The sequence below is a fragment of the Gracilinanus agilis genome, chromosome 2 (assembly GCF_016433145.1).
Source record: "Gracilinanus agilis isolate LMUSP501 chromosome 2, AgileGrace, whole genome shotgun sequence".
NCBI lineage: Eukaryota > Metazoa > Chordata > Mammalia > Didelphimorphia > Didelphidae > Gracilinanus > Gracilinanus agilis.
The window spans coordinates 62,073,187-62,094,594 of NC_058131.1; the positions used below are offsets into that span (position 1 = coordinate 62,073,187).

Below are 21,408 nucleotides of genomic sequence, written 5' to 3' on the forward strand. Positions count from 1 at the left end.
ACTTACTCATGGATAGGTTATAGACCTGCACAGGAGTGTCCACTGACCTACACTTGGAGAACCGGAGACTCTTAGAGGGTCAGATCCAGCTTCCACCCCCACCCCCAACTCTATTGCTCTGCCAATTGTTCCTCCAGTCTCTATTTGAATCTTTCTAGTGATGAGGAACTTACTACCTAACAAAACATCTACTGTGTTAGTCCCAGTATTCAAAAATTATTTCTTTTTTATGCTGAACTGAAGAATAGTACTAGTTCCCATTGCTATAATACTTTAAGATTTATTTTTTAAAAGATACTTTATTTTCCCAATTATATGTATTAACAATTTTCAACATACATTTCCCTAAATTGGAATATATTTATACTTAACATAAAACCAAAACCCCAAACTAAAACTGTAAATCATGCAAAAAATAGTATGCTTTGATCTGCATCTGACTCCAACAGTTCTTTCCCTGGAGGTGAATAGCATTTTTTGTCATAAATCCTTCAGAATAATCCCAGAGTGTTATATTATTGAGAATAGTTAAGTCTTTCACAGTTGAGCATTGTATATGTATAGTATTCTTCTGGTTCTGCCTATTTTACTCTGCATCCATTCATGTAAGTCTTTCCAAGCTCTTTCTCAAATCATCCTGCTCATCATTCCTAATGCCACAATTGTATTCCATCGCCATCAGATAACACAATTTGTTCAGCCATTCCCCAATTGACAGACATCGCCACATTTAACAATTCTTTCCACCACATAAAGAGCTGTTATAAATATTTTTTTATAAGTAGATTGTTTTCCCCCTTTTTGTGATCTCTTTGGGATACAGACCCTAATAGTGGTATTATAGGATCAAAGGGTATGCAGTTTTATAGTTCTTTGGGCATACTGCCAAATTGCCTTCTAGAATGGTTAGATCAGTTCATAGCTCTACCAGCAATGCATTAATGTCTCAATTTTGCTTCTACCCTCCTCCCCCATTGACATTTTCCTTTACTGTCATATTGTCCAATCTGATAGGTGTAAGGTGGCACCTCAGATTATTTTAATTTGCATTTCTCTCAAGAGTGATGCAGATCATTTTTTCATAAGATTATTGATAGCTTTGATTTCTTCATCTTAAAAGTTGCTCATTCATATCCTTTGACCATTTTTCAGTTGGGGATGACTTATATTCTTATAAATTTGACTTCATTCTCTGTGTATTTGAGAAATCAGACCTTAACCAAGAAATTTGCAAAAAAAAATTTTCCTCTTATTTGTTCCATCCCTTCTAATCTTGATTACATTAGTTTTGTTTGTATAAAACCTTTTAAATTTAATATAATCAAAATTTTTCATTTTATATTTTGTAATGTTCTCAGTCTTTTGTTTGGTCATACATTCTTCCCTTCTTCATAGATCTAATAGATAAACTATTCTAAGTTCCCCTAATTTACCTATAGTATCACCCTTTATGTCTAAATCATAAATCCATTTTGACCAAAAGTATAGGGTGTGAGATAATGGTCTATACCTAGTTTCTGCTATACTGTTTTCTAAGTTTTCTAAGCAGTTTTTATTAAATAGTGAGTTCTTAGGCCAAAAGCTCAGGACTTTGAATTTATCGAACACAAGATTCCTAAGGTTGTTTACCCTTATTATGTAATCTTTTCCAGTGATGAGCAAACTACGGCCTGCAGGTCAGATGCGGGCCCCCTGAAATGTCCTATCTGGCCCCACAACATTATTCCTAATCTGACAAATACAATGAGTAGAATACATTAGAATGAAACCTCAAAAGAGTTGCCTTAGAAACAGACTGGCAGATAAGCATTTCCTTTCCTTTGGCCCCCTCTTTAAAAAGTTTGCCCATCACTGATCTATTCCATTGATCCATCATTCCATTCCTTAGCAGTACCAGACTGTTTTGATGATTACTGGTTTGTTGTATAGTTTGAGATCTGGTAGTGCTAGACCATCTTTTTTTACCTTTTTTTTCCCAATTTTTTTTCCCTTTTTTTCTTCCAGATGATTTTTATTATTTTTTCTAGGAAATAATTTTTCGGTAGTTTAATTGTTATGGCACTGAATAAGTACATTAATTTAGGTAGTATTCTTATTTTTATTGATATTAGCTTGGACTACCCATGAGCAATTTAATATTTTTCCAGTTGTTTAGATCTAACTTTATTTGTGAGAAAAGTGTTTCACATAATTTCTGTGTTTGTCTTCACAAATATATTCCCGAGTATTTTATATTGCCTCAATATAAATTTTTTTTAATTTAAAAAAAAGTTATTTTAAATGAAATTTTCCCTCTATCTCTTGCTGCTGGATTTTGTTGGTAATATATAAAAATGCTGCTGAATTATATAGGTTTATTTTGCACCCTGCAACCTTGCTAAAGTTATTGATATTTAAACTAGTTTTTTAGTTGATTCTCTAGAATTCTCTCTCTACTATTATATCATCTTCAAAGAGGGTTATTTTAGTTTCTTTATTGCCTACTCCTTCGATTTATTTTTTTCTCTTATCGCTAAAGCTAGCATTTCTAGTACAATATTACATAATAGTGGTAATAATGGGCATCCTTGCTTTACCTCTGATCTTAATGGGAAGGCTTCTAACTTCTCTCCATTGTAGATGATACTTGCTGATGGTTTTAGACAGATACTACTTCTCTTTTTAAGGCATGGCTCATTCCTATGCTTTTTAGTGTTTTTAATAGGAATGGGAGTTATATTTTGTTAAAGGATTTTTCTGTATCTTTTGAGATAATTGTGATTTCTATTACTTTGGTTGTTGATATGGTCATTTATGCTGATAGTTTTCCTAATATTAAACTAGCCCTGCATTCCTGGTATAAATTCCTCTTGATCATAGTCCATTTCACTCCTTGTAATATATTGCTGTAGTCTCCTTACTAGTATTTTGTTTTAAAATTTTGCCTCTGTCATTAATGAAACAATCCTACAATTTTCTTTGTTTTCCTTAAAAAAATTTTTTTGTTTAATTAATTAATTTAGAATATTTTTTCATGGTTACATAATTCATGTTGTTTCCCTTCCATCCTCCCTCCCCACCTCTTGAGCTGACGAACAGTTCCACTGGGTTTTACATATATCATTGTTCAAAACCTATTTCCATGTTATTAATATTTGCAGTAGAGTGATCATTTGAAGTCAACATCCCTAATCATATCCCCATCAAACCATGTGATCAATCATATGTTTTTCTTATGTGTTTCTACTCCCACAGTTCTTTCTCTGAATGTGGATGGCATTCTTTTTCATAAGTCCCTCAGAATTGTTCTGGACCATTGGTTGGGTTGCTGCTAGTAGAAAAGTCTATTACATTTGATTGTGCCACAGTGTATCAGTCTCTATGTACAGTGTTCTCCTGGTCTGCTCCTTTTGCTTTGCATCAATTCCTGGAGGTCTTTACAGTTCACATGGAATTCCTCCAGTTCATTATTCCTTTCAGCACAATAGTATTCCATCACCATCAGATACACAATTTGTTCAGCCATTTCCCAATTAATGGACGCCCCACCTCATTTTTCCAGTTTTTTGCCACCACAAAGAAGTGAGGCTATGAATATTTTTTGTGCACTATTTTTCCTTATTATCTCTTTGGGGAACAAACTTGCTTATGAATCAGCACCATATTTGTGTAATAAAAAGAATTTGGTAGGGCTCCTTCTTTGCCTATTTTCCCAAATAATTTATATAGTATTGGAACTAATTGTTCTTTATATGTTTGATAGAATTCACTTGTGGATCCATCTAGTCCTGGAATTTTTTCTTAGGGAGTTCATTGATAGCTTGTTCAATTTTTTTCTGATATGAGATTATTTAAGTGTGGGAGGCCAATAAGAGAAACAGAGTCTCAAATAGATATTTTCCAACATTTAAGTATTCCATTTTATTTTCTGTTAATCTGGGCGATTTATATTTTTGTAAATAGTCATCCATTTCTCTTAGATTGTCAGATTTACTGGCGTATAATTGGACAAAATAGCTCCTAATAATTACTTTAATTTCCTCTTTGTTGGTGGTGAATTCACCCTTTCCAGTTTTGATACTGGTTATTTGATTTTCTTAATCAAATTAACCAGTGCTCGCTCACTCGCTCGTTCTCTCTCTCTCTCTCTCTCTCTCTCTCTCTCTCTCTCTCTCTTTTTTCATACAACCAATTCCTAGTCTTATTAGTTCCATGGTTCTCTTATTTTCAATTTTATTAAATTCTCCTTCAATTTTTAGTCATTCTCCTTAATGAAACTGATTGTTTCTATAATTTGTTTTTCATTTACCCCTTTTTAGAATTATATTATTTGGTTTCCTGTTAAATATTTATTTGTCTTTCCATGGATCCTTATTGATTATAATTTTTATTGAATTATGATCCCAAAAGCTTTCATTTTATTTCTGCTTTTCTGCATTTGATTGTGAAATTTTTATGCCCTAATACATGGTCAGTTTTTGCATTAGGTGTCTTGTACTGCTGAAAAGGCATATTTCTTTCTATTTCCATTCATTTTTTGCCAGAGATATATTAAATCTAATCTTTAAAAATTTTTTTATTAACTTATTTCTGGTTTATTTTTTGGTTTTATTTATCTAGAATCTAAGAGGGGAAAGTTGAATTCCTCCACTAGTATAGTCTTACTGTCTATTTCTTCCTAAAGCTCATTTAATCCTCCTTTAAAAATCTGGAGGCTAAGGATGAGCAACTCCGACAAAGAAGCTTCGCTCTCTGGAAATCAATGCTTATCCTTTTTGAATATCTTTCCCTTAACATGCTTTAAAAAATTTTGGAGGCTATACCTTTGGGACATATATATTTAGTACTGATATTATGTCATTATCAATTGTACCTTTTATCAAGATGCAATTTCCTTCTTTATCTCCTTTAATTAGATCTATTTTTGTTTTCCCTTTGTCTGAGATTTCTACTCCTGCTTTTTTTACTTCAGCTGAAGCATAATAAATTCTGCTATAGCTTCTTACTTTTATTCTGTGTGTGTCTTGGTCCCACAAATGTGCTTATAAACAATGTATTGTAGGATTCTGGTTTTTAATCACACTCTGCTCTCTTTCCATTTTATGTGTGAGTTCACCTCATTCACATTTCATAGATATTATTACCAACTATATTCTCATACATCTTTTTTTCCCCATTTGGTCTTGCTCTTTCTTTGTCCTTTCACTCTGTCCCTCCTGACAAGTTTGTTTGTTTTTTGTTTTTTTTTAATACTGTTCCCTATTCTCCTTCATTTCTGTTATTCTCTTTATCCTATTCCCCTCCTAATTCTCTAAAGGGTAAGATAGGATTCTATTCCTGAATGAGTGTGGTTGTTATTCCCTCTCTGAGCCAGTTCCAGTGAGGTAAGGTTTAATCTTTGCCTGTCACTACCCTCATCTTCCCTTTCACAGTAATAGTTTTTTGATAACCTTGTGAGGAGATATAATTTGCCCCATTCGGCATCTTCCTTCCCTTTTCTCTTAGTGCAATCCTCTTTTTCACCTTTTTATTTTCATATATCATGTCATCCTAATCAACTTACTCCTATACCGTCTGTTTATGTATACTCCTAACTGCACTAATACTGATAATTTTCAGTTACAATTATCATCTTTTTTTTTTAGTTTTTTTATGCTTCTCTTTAGTCTTGTATTTGAGCATCATATTTTCTGTTTAGGTTTGGTGTTTTCATCAGGAATACTTGGAAGTCTTCTATTTTGTTAAATGACCATTTTTTTCTCCTGAAAGAATATACTCAGTTTTGCTGAGTAGATGATTCTGGGTTGCAAACATAGTTCCTTTACCTTCTGGAATATCAAGTCTTTTAATCTTAATGTAGAAGCTGCTAAGTCCTCACTGTGTCTCCATGATATTTGAATTGATTCTTAATGTTTCAGAATTTCCTCATTGGCCTGGGAGCTCTTGAATTTGACAATAATATACCTGGGAGTTTTCATTTTAAGATTTATTTTAAGAGATGATCAGTGGATTCTTTCTATTTCATTTTATCTTTTTATTCGAGAATATAAGAGCATTTTTCTTTGATAATTTCTTATAATGTGATGTCTAGACTTTTTTTATTTTTATCATGACTTTCAGGTAGTCCAATAATTCTTAAATTGTCTCTCCTGGATCTGATTTCTAGGTCTTTTGTTTTTGTTTTTTAATGAGATAATTCATGTTTTCTATTTCTAATATTTTAGGAAGTCATTAGCTTCTACTTGCCCAATTCTAATTTTTAAGGAATTATTGTATGAGCTTTGGAACCCCCTTTTCCATTTGGTCTATTCTACTTTCTAAGTAACTCTTTTCTTCATTGGATTCTTGTACCACTTTTTCCATTTGGCCAATTCTGTTTTGCATTGCTTTCATTCCTCTTTACCATTTTTCCTCTGCTTCTTTTAATTGATTTTTGAAATTCTTTTTGAGCTCTTTCAGAGCTCAAAACCAATTCCCATTTTTCTCTGAAGTTTTGTGTGTAACTATGCTTTGATCTTACTGTCTCCTCATGAAAAAGTAATTTTGCATAGTTAGATTTTTTTTCATGTTTTCTCATTTTCCTAGCCTTTTTCTCAACTTTTATTTTTGATTACTTCTCAGCCTTTTGGCTAAGATTAAGGGTATTTTTATAGGTGAGTTGTGTTCTCAGTGTAGAGGAGGTACTCTCTTAAACTTTAGTTTTTCTTTGCTATTACCCTCAGTTCTAGTTGTAGGTTTCTATAAGCTTCAGTCCTTCTAAGGTGGTATGATGATGACTTGTGGGCTGGGAGCTCTGACAGCTATCTACCACTACTGATTCAATCTCCCTCAGGACCTACTGATGGCTTACAGGGCTTAGAGCACTGGGGGTTACCTCATGCTAGAGCTCAGGGCCCAACCTCAGGCTTGGGCAGGGACTTTGGCTTCACTCTGAGTTTATACAAGCCAGATGTGCTGTGAACTGCCTTGCACTGGGATTTAGGGCCTCACTGTAGGTTTGGGCAAGGACTGGGAATCTCACTTTAGGCCTACTCCTGCCAGGCACACTGTAGACTACCCTCAGCTGAGGTATGGGGCCTCACTCTGCACTTACCCTGGCCAGGCACACTGGACTACTGTGCACTGGGGTTTGGGGCATCACCATGGACTTGGGCAGTAGCTCCTGGCCTCACTCTGTGCTTACACAAGCCAAGTACACTGTGGACTGCCTTGTGCTGAGGTTCAGGTACTACAGGCTTGGGCAGGGACTCTGAGCCTCCCCTTGGGCTTCACCATCTAGGCACATTGCCAATTGCCTTAGGCTGGGACCCCATTGCAGGCTTACACTATGTCTTGGAGCTTCAGGGGATAGACTATGAGGGTGCTCCATTATTAGCTTAGGCAAGTTCTCAAAGTTGGCTTGCGCAAACTTAGAATCTGATTGATGGTAGATGTGTAGTAAGAAGGACTTGTTGGCTTGTGCTGATACTTCTTGGTACAGGCTATGCAGCCCTCTCACCACCATGAGCTAGACCCTCTCCTACCCTTCGTGTTGTTTTCTCCAGGAATATTTTTTCACTCTGAACCCTTATTGGTTCTCTCACTCCAGAATTCATTTTGAAGTGTTATTATTATTATTATTATTTTATTTTTTAAACCTCCACCTTCTGTATTAGAATCAATAGTGGGTATTGGTTCTAAGGTAGAAGAGTGGCAAGAGCTAGGCAATGGGGGTTAAGTGACTTGGCCAGGGTCACACAGCTAGGAAGGAAGTATTTGAGACCAGATTTAAACTCAGGACCTCATGTCTCTGAACCTGGCTTTTGATCCACTGAGCCACCTAGATACCCCCTGAAGTGTTGTTTTAAGGTTGGTTGGAGAGGATTCTTTCTCCAAGAAGTTTAAGCTTTCTGTGTCTCTACTCTGCCATTTTGGTTCTGTATAACCTAATTCAAAAGTACTATGTTATTCCTTTTAGCACACCCTCTGTGTCCTTGGGCCCAGAGCTAGGATCCAAACTCATGTGTGCTGACTCAAAGAGCAGCTCTCTCTCCACTTTTCCACTCTGGTGCCCAAATATCTTTTCCTTTAAAAGGTTTATCCATTGGTCTTCATTCTGTCCTCTTCCACATGATTTTCCTTTAAATTCTTGAAATTATTATACATGTACATATTTGAGCAAACATGGAATACATACATGGATGAGCTCCCTCAGCACTTTTGGAAATGAAGTGGACTTGGGAATGGAACTTATCAAGTTGTATTTTGGCAGCTGTTAATCTCACCAGACTTGCAAATGCTTAGTGCCTTTCAGTACATTCTTCTTCTGTAGGTTTGATAATTAGTTTTAGAAGCTCCACCTGACCTCTCCTTCCCCTAGCTCTTAATGACAAGCACAGTAGTTTTTTTTTTTGTTTGTTTTTGTTTTTTTCCTGATAGGGACAGAGCCAGCATTTCTAAAGGCTTAATAGAGCCTAATGAGAGTGATGTGTCTGCAAGAAATCAGCACAGCCAGCCTGGCCCAGTATGTGGCCATGAGAGGAAAGATCCTGGTATCTCTTGGAAATATGCTAGCACTGCAGGCTTTCTCCAGCTAAACTAGATGGAGGCTGCTTCTCAGTGTCAATTCAGGAAGTGCAGAGCAAGGAAATTAGCTCTTTCTGGTTGCTGACATCCCAGAGGCATCCAGCAAGGAGGCTGCTCCTCAAGTGATTTTCATGGCTTTGGAAGTGTGCCTGAGAAGATTCCACTAATGAGTATCAGGCAGTGTAGTGGATCCACTATAATTAGCTGCCTCCTTCCTCACATACCCTGGCCATCCTCCCCCTGATAGCTCCCACTGGAGCCAAACATACAGGCATAGAATGAGGGCTGGAAGGAACCTTCAGGATCACCTCACAGAGGAGTGCCTATGGCTCCAGGTCCACTGCTTTCTCCTACCTCACATTTGGTTCTCTTCTCTAGTCCAGGGATTCTTAACTTTCTTAAATCAGTCATCCTTCTGCGTGGCCAGGGAAGCCTAGGGATCTCATCTCAGAATACTATTTTTAAATTCACAAAATCAAATATATATGATTACAAGGGAAACCAATTAAAGGAAATACTTATCGATTTTTTTATATCAATTCATAGACCCTAGATCAAAAACACCTGATATAGGCCTTCCCTCCTCATTTTACAGGTGAGAAGAGTGGGGCCTCAAAGGAGATGATTTGCTCAGGGTCAACAAATTACATATATAATGACTGAGCCAGGACTTAAATCCAGGTTTTCTGACTCCTAGTCCCGAGCCTCTAAGCAGAACTGAAATGACTAAGCCCTTTTTTAGTATAGCAGTAAGAGCTGTATGTCCACAGCCTCCACCACAGATACATTTTGGGGCAAGAAGCTTGAATGAGGATCATGGTCAAGATGGTTTTTCCCGTCACATCCTATTTTGCAAAGTTCACTTTTTGAATGTCACTATTTTTCTGTCTTTTTTAGCATGGTCTCTTCCTACCTGGTGCATCATGGGTATTGTGCTACTGCCACAGCTTTTGCCCGTATGACAGAAACTACAATTCAGGAAGAACAGGCTTCCATCAAGAACAGACAAAGTAAGAGCAACCCTCCCCCCTCAACCTCCCACCCTGCTCTCCTTTTCTCTGTGTCCTTCCTATCTGAGATATTTTTCATCTCCCTGGATTAGTCAGCCTGTGTGGGAGGACATCAGATCCTTAAAGTTCAGGCTTTGGACTTCCTCTTGGTGGAGTCTCTCTTCTGGGCGGCCTCAGTCCCCTAACATTGATCATTGCCTTTCCCCATGACAGGATCTAGAATCAGGAGGGTCTTTAGAGATTCCCTGCTCCAACCCAGCTGTTCCCTTTGGCCAGATCCTCCAGAACTGATTCTTTTCTTGATGTAGTCAAAATTCACTTTCTCTATTATATTCTAACTGCTGGTTTAGGACCCAGAACCCTGACAAGCTTGAATTTAGTGTCTCCTCTATGGGGAGTTTTCATTCCTTTGAAAATTAGATTCCATTGAGCCTCATTGTCTCAGTCAGATCACTTTGCAATCTTCTGAGTAACCTGTTTCCTTAGATTCCAGCAGAGCCTGGGCCTTCCATCCTCACTTCTTCAAGGAGCTCTTTGGTGTTGGCAGCTGAAAGAAGGACTAAAGGATTCAGGTCTTATACCCTGAGAGAGGGTAGTGCCTTCCTCTCTTTGACCTCCCTGCCTTCCATGATATCCAAGAAGGAGCCTAGCTGGCCAACCCTAAAAGATCTGCCAAGAGCTCAGAGTTGACAGGGTCTGTTCAAGTTGTAGACAATCTATATACATACATAGAAAATAAATATTGGAGAGAAAAGAGTGGAGCACCACCCCCTCACCCCTTCCTTTTGCCCAGCAGACATCTTTCCTTCCTTCTGAAGTTTCTCCTAATTGAAGACAGAAAAGAAAAAAAGAAAATTGGATGGGTGGGTGGGTAGTTGTCTATCTATATACTAGTCTCTGAATCTAAAGGCATTTGTGTGTATATTTGTGTTTATATTTCCCAAAAAAAGCAAAAACTCAACCAGATGGGCAGTACAAAAGGGAGCAGCATAGGGCCTGTTCCTGAGAAAAACAGGGAATCAAGAGATTCCTAATTAGGCAGATAAGGTCTAGGTTTAAGAAAGAAATATAGCAATACAAAGCCAGAGAAAATTAGCGATTCAGGGATAAGAAAGAAGGAATATGGAGCAGACACAAACCCTACCCATCCAAACTGGTAGAGAAAAATTTAGTAGCCAGAGAGCATCCCATTACCAACCCTGTTCCTTTGATTTAAATATTTACAGTTTGCATGCCTCTAGTTCTTTAAGATTTATGATTCTCTTTTCACTACCTATGGCAGTAGGTATGTGAGAATTCTCACTCCATTTTACAGTTGAGAAAAATGAGGACTGGGTGACTGGTCTAAGACAACACTTATAGCATCTAAACTGGGCTTCATAAATTCATGGCTCTGGGAGGGAACCTTTGAGGCTCCACTGTCTTGTTCAGTCCTCTGACATGAGGAAAACTAAGGCCTAAACTAGTGAATTAGGACTTCCACCACTTGGTAGCAGAGCTGGGATTGGAACCCCCAAGTAAAGGAACTTTTTTTTTTTTTAATAAAACCCTTACCTTCCATCTTGAAGTCAATACTGGGTATTGGCTCCAAGGCAGAAGAGTTGTAAGGGTAGGCAATGTGTGGGTTAAGTGACTTGCCCAGGGTCACACAAGTAGGAAATGATTGAGGCTAGACTTGGACCCAGAACTTCCCATCTCCAGTTGAACCACGTAGCTGTGCAGCCCCTCTGTCTCCTTAGCTTAGTGAAAGTCTTCCCTGAGAACTGGCAACAGAAACTGTTCTCCTGCTTTTTGATTGAGATGTTTTTACTTTTCTCTCATTCACCCTTAAAAATTCCCAAGTGCCAATTCACAATGGCTAAAAGCCAAAGGATAGAAACAGAAGAAAAGCAAATTCAGATTTCTAATAATCGTTTGAGAAAATGTTCAACCTAATTACACAGAGATGTAATTTTTTATTAAACCCTTACCTGCAGACTTGGAGTCAATACTGTGTATTGGCTCCAAGGCAGAAGAGTGGTAAGGGCTAGGCAATGAGGGTTAAGTGACTTGCCCAGGGTCACACAGCTAGGAAGTATCTGAGGTCAGATTTGAACCTAGGACCTCCCATCTCTAGTCCTGGCTCTCAATCCATTGAGCCATCCAGCTGCCCCCACAGAGGTATAAATTAAAACAGCACTGAGATACCCCTCATTCCTTAGGTTAGCAGAAATAATTTATGTTATTGACAGCTGACCAGAGTTGCAGAAAACAACTGTTCTCATTCTTTGGGGCAGAATCACCAACTTGGAAGATCTTTTTAGAATGTATTATTGGATGGTATATGCCAGCAGATGCAAAAACAGTCATGCCCTTAGAACCAATGATTCCATGAAGGAATATATCTTGCAAAAATGATCAATAGCAAAAAAGAACTCATGTTAAACATTTTCATAGCAGTGTTATATATGTTGGAAACAATGGAAAATTTCAGCAATAGGAAAACAGTCAAATTATCTTACATTAACAGTGGATTACTCTAATGTTAACTTAAGATCATTAAATTTGAAGAATTCAAAAAAAATTTGGAAAGACCATATTTGCATGAAATCGTGCTTCATGAAAAAACAGCCCCCAAAAACCCAAACACACTACAAATATGAAGCGTAAAAGGGAATGAGAAGGAATGTACAGAGAATCCTGATGGGAACTTAGAGGGAAGGATGGAAAAGTTTAGGTGTCTTAGGTGTTGAAATGAAGTAGTTTAAATGTAGTCCTTACATAAGCTTGATACTAAATGTTAAAATTTTAATAACAATTTAAAATTAGAAGGAAAAAAAGTTCCTAGGCACTTTGCCTGAGGAAGGAAATTTCAAAGCAAAATAGTGCCTCAGTAGATTTGCCTGGGTCTCTTCTGGCTTCACTAGGTCTCCCTGCTGTCTGTCTTACTAGGACTCTAACATGCTCCCCAGCTTTTTTCATTACTAGGTCCAGATGTCATTGGAAGTCTTCCTGTCAAAGCCTAAGTGACTGCTGTCCATGGTGGCCAAGCTTGTTGATTCTCCTGATTTGTCTCTTTCTCACCAGATTCTTTCCCTTTCTAATCCATCTACCCTCTCCCTAATTGTGAAGTCATCTTCTGAAATCAATGTTGAAAAAAGCACCAAAGCTGCAGTCCAGAGACATGAGTTCAAAATCTGGCTCTGCATGTCATCATAGATAGAGCACTAGGAGTCAGAAGGATCTGGATTCTAGTCTGGTTCCAGATGTTTAATTGTGTGACCCTGGCCATATTATTTAACTTCTCTGCTTCAAATTTTCTTCATCTGTTTACAGGAGGGAGTTGAATTTAGAGGCCTGTGGGCCCTTTCATCTCTGAGTCAATGATCTTTTGATGTGATTAACTAGGCATTTTCTTGTAGATGACCTGAGAAGCTTGTCCTAGGGGATTGCCAGAAACCCTTCCAGCTCTATATCCAATGATCCTCTCACTCTTCCAGAACTTTCCCAGTTCCTTATTGACCCTTCCCCCTCCCCCCCCCAAAAAAAAAGATGGGGAATGCTGATGCCGGCCCACTGAGCCAGTCAGTGTGGCATCAAACCCTCCAGTTCTATCATCTCTTCTTTTTCCCAGACTCTCTGGAGTCTTCATCTCTCACATTTGTCCTGCCTTATCTCCCCTTTGTGCCTTTGCTTCCCTTTTCTTCACACCTGTGCTGGGTTTCATCTTGGCCTCTTGAAATCCCTTCATTTCTTCGTGGTGCCAGGGAAATGCAGACATTCCCTTGGTAAAATTGTCCCTCCCTCCTCAAATTTCTTCTACTTTGCCTGTATCTTTCCTTTTTACTTTTCTTGGCCTTCTTTATGTCTTTATTATTTGTATGTGTCTCTTCCCTATCCCTAGAGCATAAACTTGCATAAACTTCTGGATGGCAGGGGCAGGATTTGTGTTATATCTTTCTGTCTTTAGAACCAAATGTAGGACCTTGTGCATTGTAGATTCTTTAATCAATGTTTGCTGAACTGATGTCTTGAGTGCTGAGCTGGCCTCTGTTTCTCTGTTGAGAAGTGTTTCTCTTTTGCTGTTGTGTCTTGACTGCTGTGCTCCTGGCTATAGGAATACAAAAGCTGATGCTGGCAGGCCGAGTAGGAGAGGCCATCGAGGCCACCCAGCAGCTCTACCCTGGTCTCCTGGAACACAACCCCAACCTGCTCTTCATGTTAAAGTAAGTTGGTGGTCTAGGCCATCTCATTGATTGTAGCTTTTACACAGACATTATGGGACAAAGTATTTACTTAAAAATTTTTCCCTCTGCTCCTTCCCTTCCAGGTGCCGGCAGTTTGTGGAGATGGTGAATGGAACAGACAGTGAGGTTCGATGCTTCAGTGCTCGAAGCCCCAAATCCCAAGACAGTTACCCAGGGTCCCCCAGCCTCAGCCCTAGACATGGACCCAGCAATTCCCATCTGCACAACACCGGTGAGGCCATTGTCAAGCTTTTGCTCTTTGACGTCCATAGTAAGGGGGTAAAGTGAAAAGTGTTTAAGAATCTTTCTTCAGAAACTCTTGGCCCAGATTTGGGTTTTATCTCTTTTTCAGGAGTGTTGCTGACTCCAGCTAAACTCTACTAACTCAGTAACTATGTGGCCCTAGGCAAACCTTTAACCTTTCTGAGTCTTAGTTTTCCTTATCTGTAAAATGGGAATAACATTTGCACTACATACTTCACAGGATTGGTTTGAAAAACATTTCTTTATTAATCTTAAAACACTAGAAAAATCTAAACTGTCATCATTCTTGTTAGTAAGGAACTGGTCTTTAAGCTTCTGGATAAAGACTACAACTGACTTATCAACCAGAACCTGACCCTTTTAGAGATATATCCTTGTGATTACTAAGATCCCTGATAACTCACAAGAAGGGATGCCCTGAAGCATAATATAATGGGACAGATGTTGAGTGTACTAGATCACGTGATCATGGAGTACATGAACAGGGGCATAGAACATGGTTACTCTTGAGGAGGAGGTAGAAGAACAGGTTTGGAGAAAGAGTGTGGAAAGAAAAGGCCAGTGAAAGGAGATAAGGCTAGTTTCCTAGGTGTTCCTGGAACAGCTTTTAGAAGAGGGAAAGGATTTCTGGATTCCCTGACCAGGGATGGAGTGAGAGGTAGCTGCTTTCCATTAGGTCTTGGCAAGAATACTGCTAGATAGGTGAGAGGATCTGCTTTGTTTTTAGGAAGTACCCAGAGCAGCTTCTATGGTTTACAATAATAATGATGTTACTGATTTTATTGGAACCCTAAACCTAGAGTTTCCTTGAGGTTCTATTCTAAAGTAGGTTCTACTAGGGAAGCTTCAATCCTCAGGATAGTCTGGGGTAGAGAAAACTTGCCAGTATATGTCTTGGAGTAAAACCCATGTGTCACTGACATTATTTTTCCAGGATTTCACAGGATTCCACAATTTTTTCTTATACAATGGTTACTGGAGAGATCAATATTCAACAACTTTTAGGCCCCTGGCAAGGAGGTCTCTGGGGGCTCTCTCTTCAGTAGCTATTTCTGGCAACATACTTTCATGGCTACAGGGAGAGGGGAATCAATAGGTTGCATTGTCACTTTCTTATTTGGCTATGTTTTCTGCCACCTGTCACCCATCCAGCCTTTTGACTCTATTCTCTTGGCTTTCAGGAGCAGAAAGCCCAAGCTGTAGCAATGGGGTCACATCTACCAAAAGCAAACAGAGTCACAGTAAATACCCAGCCCTGAGCTCCTCATCATCGTCATCATCATCCTCCTCCCCTTCGTCAGTCAACTACTCAGAGTCCAACTCCACAGACTCCACCAAATCCCAGCAGCACAGTAGTACAAGTAACCAAGAGACCAGGTACTATACTCCCCTTCTTTTTTTTTATCTCCCCTTGGGGCAAACCAAGGGGCAGAAGCAGTGGCCACTTGGAGAGCCTTGCTCCTGGCAGCTCCTGACTGGCTAACACATCCCTATTTTTTTACCCTGATCCCACCTTCCTCCTTGTAGCAGTCTGAGTCTGAACTTGTCTCCAGGTACCCTGAGCCCTCTGATCATCGTGTTGACACTTCCTTTGCTTAAGCATCTGAAATAAGGATCCTTCCTAGATGGATGAGAGATGATAAAACTCACCTAGGAACCTTCCCAGGGCCAGTAAAGCACAAAACACTTAGGCTATAGAAAAACAAGTTTATTTGATGGTTGGAGTAAGGGAAACTGGTAGGCAAGATCCTAACACTATTAAAATCTAGGCTCCACCCAGCCTTTACACACCTCACAAGAGGATGGCCTTCTTGTCTTCTCTGGGCCCTGCCACAGCTCCCTGCTCTTAACTAATACCCCAAAAGCTATCTGACTATCCCTATCCTAATTTATATGGATTAATAAAGAGGAAACAGAGGAAGGAAGGAAGACTCACAGGTGTTTTTGAGTCCTTGCCTAAAGCCTGGGGTTGGCTTCACTAGATAATTCAAAATCCTAATTGACAACCCTTGGATTACCTTGGCCAATGGGATTTCTGGCAAATGGATCAAGGCAGATGGTCTCTATATCAGGGAAAAGGCAGTCCACTCCAAAGCAAACTCTCAACCAAGGAAGTCCCTAATCTTTCCAAGAGATTAGGACTACCAAGGGAAATTTGTAAGAGCAAAACCTCCTTCCATTTCAGCCAAAATAGGAGTGAGAATGACTTTCAGTTAATGCCAGTAAACTCCCACAATCCTTCTCTCCTTGTCAGAATCCTCTCCCAGGGCTTGTATCCAAATTCTCCTCTTTTCCTCTTTAAGCTAATCCATAAAATATACTCTATCCCTTATCTACATTCCCACACACCTCTACTCCAAGACAAGACTCTGCCTCAGGGCCGCAGGAATTTTCATGCCCTTGGAAGGTGGGGAGCATCTATTCTCTTATTCTTTTCAGCTCTCACCATTACTTCCCCATGTGCTCCTGGCGTTTCTGGTGTATGAACGTTCCTTTTAACCCATACAGCATTTCTGAGCTCCACAGTCAAATCTGCTGAAAGTAATAAGACCCTTTAGGATGACCAAATACACAAGAGCTCTTCACTTTCTACTATTGCCTCAGTGGGCTAGATTGGACTTGAGCTGAAGGTAGGAAGAGGAGGACAGTTCTGAGGCAATTTCTCAAGTTCAGCAGCCTGTGAATGAGTCTGTGGAATACAGTTTGTCTTCCATGACAAATAAGCAAACTTCATTGTTAAACTAGCTTAGACCTCTTTAAGGCCCAACCCCTTGTCCAGATCAGGTCAGGATGCTCTATTCCTCATGGTACTGGGATTGGTGTCTCCTCACCCACCCATTAAAGACATGAGGGATGTCTTAGTTAAGCTTTCTCTTCCATGCCATTTTTAAGATGGCCATTTCCACCAGAACTGGCTAGGCCCTGCAAGTCTAGCTGGAATAGCCAGAAATCTGAGAAGGCTCCCTTTGGTGTCCTGTGGGATTTATCTTACAAAGAATTTCACCTTCATTGGACAGTGGGCAGAATGTCAGGGGAAAAAGGACATCTAAGGAAAGAGGGGGAATCTGAAAGGGGCGAGGAGAAAGACTAGGATTAGGATGACAGAGGGATGGATGATTTTGTGCATTTGGAGTTGGAAAGACCTGATTTCAAGCACTGACCCAACCATTTGATGTCTTTCTAACCTTTACCTGTCTGGCCCTCTTTTTCTTCCTCATCAGCAAAAATAAAGGTATTTAGCTAGGTTACTGTGAAGGCCCCCTCTAGCTCTGAGTCATAAGATTCTGTGACCCTGTGATTATAGAAGAAGAATTTGACATTGGCTAACATGGGGAAAATGATGGAGGGAGAGTGGCACCAAAGGGGGAGGAGAGAGGCCTGTGAGGGGGCAGATTGATGGGGCAGAGTGATGGAACATGAGAAATCATGCCCCAGCCCATCATGGAATAATGAGTAAATAGCAGGTACTTGCCAAACACATGTCCATTTCACTTCAGCTGAATTGAAGTAATGGTCAGAGATGCCTTTGCAAGTGCTACTTGAATTCCTTCAGCAACATAGGGACAGGCTTCAGGAAGGCAAGCTCCAGTTTCCTGCTTGGTGAAATGGAGAGCCCCAGGCAAATCCAAGCATCTTTTCTTTTCTGACCTGTCTTGGCCAATATCTTCTCTTCCTTCTTTCTCAGTGACAGTGAGATGGAGATGGAAGCAGAACATTATCCCAATGGAGTGCTAGAGAACTCATCCACCCGGATCATGAATGGTGCCTACAAACATGAAGAAATCCTGCAGACAGATGAATCTAGTATGGGTAAGGGCCTGCCAACTCAGGAATCAGTTTTTCCCCCTTGTATTATCCTTCATTGATCATCCTCAGAAATAAACCATATAGGGAAGTGGCTTTCACCATATGTTTCTCAGCCTACATCATTGGAGACTAAAGCCTGAGAACAACTGGAGCTGGAACTGAGCAAGTGAGGTCTGTTGGGAATTTAAGATCCCAAGTGGTCTAGAGAAATCCCTGGTCTACCTTTGGCCAGGCATTCTTTAATAGTGCAGGGGCTGGCACCCTGTATTCCTCTCAGGGAAGTTGTACACTGGAATATTTCAAAAGCTGAACAGATGTCTAGAATTATTTTCAGTTCTTGACTCGGAGATCACCACAATTTAGTAGTCAAAGAATACAGACTGTCTGATATAGAGCATGCCAGGTCAAGATAGAGCTTGTTGACTCTAAGGTGATCCTCTTTAGATTGCCAACTGACTTCTCCTGCTTCCTGAAGTCTGGCTATGTAGATAGACCCAATCACAGACCATCCACAAGCAACCTTAGCCTCCGGCCATTCAAGGGCCTCCACATAGCCATCACCCTTTTTAGCTTAAGCCAAGACTGCCACCATCTTAAAGCTTTGTGATAGGAAAAGAGTGCCATTAGGCAACCCCTAGAATTCTTGCTAACCTGTTCTTAATATTTATTTTTTATCTCCTTCACCCCTTGGCACAGAAGATGGGCGTCCTCGGCGGCAGCTCTGTGGAGGCAACCAGGCTGCCACAGAAAGAATTATCTTGTTTGGCCGGGAGCTGCAGACCCTCAGTGAACAGCTATGCCGAGAGTATGGCAAGAACCTGGCACATAAAGAGATGTTGCAGGTAATTCCAGGAGTGCCCTGGGCCTGAGGAGTTGGGGGCCAGGCAGCTCCCTGGCCTGACAATTCCACCTCCATCCATGTATCCTTAAATCCTGTAGGAAAAGTAGTGTCCCAACCCTAGACCCTGACCAAGGGTGAGAAACATCTTGAGCAAGCAGGATAGAGGAGCCCTTTGATCACATACGTGATGAAAGCCGGGGATCAAAGCCCAATTAAGTGGGTGACAGGAGTGGCTTAGGAGACAGAGTTCCCAGATTTGGTGGCAGCCATGCCACATAGGGAGGGGATTTTTGTGCTTGAGGGAAAGAAGGGGCAGCAACAGCTTGTTATGTCAGGATTGACCCTTTAAGGGGCTTCAAGGATCCTACTTCATATTTTAGCCCCAACCTCCTCTGCAGTTCAGCTCCAGAAACTCCTGCTTCAGGAGAAGCCCCTGAGCTCCTTCCCAGCTGCTGCTCAGGGCTCTAGGACCAGGCCAGCAGTCTCAGGGGGTTGGTAGGGAGCCTTCATGAAGAGGACAGCTTTTTACTCTGCCTGAAGGGGAGCTCCTCAGAGATGGGGGGAGGAAAGCACGTCTGTTGGAGCTTGTATACTCAACCCCAGCACTCCAGCTGAGGAGATGGACGGGAGGCTTTGGAAGGGGAGGGCTTTGCAGGAAGTTGGAGCTATCCATTCTTACCAGTTCTCCCATCTGCTTTTTTCCTTCCAGGATGCATTCAGCTTATTAGCATACTCCGACCCATGGAACTGCCCAGTTGGTCAGCAGTTAGACCCTATCCAGAGGGAGCCTGTGTGTGCAGCTCTCAATAGTGCTATTTTAGGTAGGAAAAGAGTCCCCAGGCAAGACTGCTCTTCCCTTCCCTGAGAGTCAGAGGAATTGGATCTCTTCTGACTTCCTCAAAGAACTTACCCAGCTTAGGCTTAGACAGAACCTGAGTGAAATGATTAAGGAAATTTTTCCTCCCTCCTCTCTTGTCTCTGATCAAAGGGTTTATGCTGGACTCAGACCCACTGGGGCCATAAAGGGATCACATAGGATTGTTTACTGCCTGCAGGCCACATATAAATGCATGCAGGGCCTCATAGGGCTGTGAAGGGATGGACCGAACTAATCTTCAGCCTTGGTCATAGACTGAGCCTCTGACCCAAGATCCTCAATTCTAATCTCAGACTGATTCTCAACTCTGATAGTAGATTGATACATCACCCTAGGATCTGGACTAAATCCCATTCCTAACCCCTAACTATGGTCATAGTTTGACCCATAACCTTAGCCACAGACTGACCCTTTCCCCAACTTTCTTTATAGATGGAGTGTCTTGGTTATTGCCACAGATTATAGTCTTTAGTCTTAGACTGATGATATCTAACTCTGAACACAGATTGAGTCCCCTAATGTGAACAAGCCTGACATTCTCCTCCTCGATCTCTCATACCAAAATAATAATCTAACTTCTGCCCCAGATGGAATCTTAACTTTGGATCCTGATTGACTCTTAACCCTAGCCACAAATTAACCCTTAATGCTGATCATGGTCTGACCCCCCCCCCTTCTCCCTAAGCTTTGATTAGAGACTGTTAACTTTAATTTTCAATGTAGATTGACCTCAGCCACAGAGTAAAGCTCTAACTTTGATCCCAGACTGATTCTAACCCTGGTCACAAACAGAGACTCCCTTCCCTCAACCTTAACCCAACTCTAAAGGTGACCACAGACCAACCCCTAATTCAGACTACAAATTGATCTGTAATAGTAGTCACCCCTAAACTTAACCACATAAGGATTCCAATCCGGGCCACACAGGTCAGGTCCCTGACCCTCATCATAGACTATATCCCTGTCACTATGCTATTGTCTTACAAATATATGCCTTTGAGAACAGCTGGGTAGCTCAGTGGATAGAGAGCCAAGCCTGGAGATGGGAGGTCCTGGGTTCAAATCTGGCCTCAGATACTTCCCAGCTTTGTGACCACCCTGTGCAAGTCACTTAACTCCAGTTGCCTAGCTCTTTCCTCTCTTTGGCCTTGGAACTAATACTTAATATTGATTCTAAGATAGAAGGTAAAACAAACAGATATATATATATACACTTGGCCACAAAGGGATCTGGACAAGAGCTTGCATGCAACCTAATCTCCCCCTGCCCCCTGTGAACTGTATCCTCCCAAACAAGATTCTTTAGGGCATGTTCCTATGCTGAGTTTCCTGTATGTCCGTGGTAGAGACTTTGCTACATGGGACCCAAACCCAAATATTAAATACTCAACCCTCCCAAATCTGACTACAGGGTATATGCTTAGCCTTAAGTAATAATGTTGAGAGCTCAGACCTTTGAGAGAATAACCTGATCTTTTCTTTCTCCCTACAGAATCTCAAAACCTGCCAAAGCAGCCCCCATTGATGCTCGCCTTGGGCCAAGCATCTGAGTGTCTTCGGCTTATGGCCCGAGTTGGCCTGGGCTCCTGTTCATTTGCCAGAGTTGATGACTATTTGCACTAGCCACCTGAGTAAGAGGGGAGCGCCATCCTACAGAGCTGCCCCAGCCTGGCCCCTTGCTGTTTCCATGCTGCCCTTCCTCACTCTGGGCTAGCCCAAGAACTCAGGGCTCACTCTCATTATCATCATGGCCCCTTGTCACATTTTTGTCTCAGAGACCTGGAAGCTGCTGGCAGAGTTAGCTCCTCCCTCCTCTTTCCTCTTCCCTCTCTTTTTCTG

At 40.7% G+C, this 21,408-nt stretch overlaps 1 protein-coding gene across 1 annotated transcript in view; it reads left to right on the forward strand.

Annotated features, from left to right (window-relative positions):
- The window catches only part of RANBP10 (RAN binding protein 10), a 146,663-nt gene extending 125,471 nt beyond the window's left edge, over positions 1 to 21,192 (forward strand). Inside the window, exons 7-14 of the mRNA XM_044663214.1 lie at positions 9,442 to 9,554; positions 13,651 to 13,759; positions 13,864 to 14,012; positions 15,226 to 15,421; positions 17,730 to 17,854; positions 18,548 to 18,693; positions 19,402 to 19,513; positions 21,062 to 21,192. Coding sequence (XP_044519149.1) covers positions 9,442 to 9,554; positions 13,651 to 13,759; positions 13,864 to 14,012; positions 15,226 to 15,421; positions 17,730 to 17,854; positions 18,548 to 18,693; positions 19,402 to 19,513; positions 21,062 to 21,192 — 1,081 coding nt within the window. The remainder of the gene's footprint in view (positions 1 to 9,441; positions 9,555 to 13,650; positions 13,760 to 13,863; positions 14,013 to 15,225; positions 15,422 to 17,729; positions 17,855 to 18,547; positions 18,694 to 19,401; positions 19,514 to 21,061) is intronic.
- Positions 21,193 to 21,408: the final 216 nt, after the last annotated feature.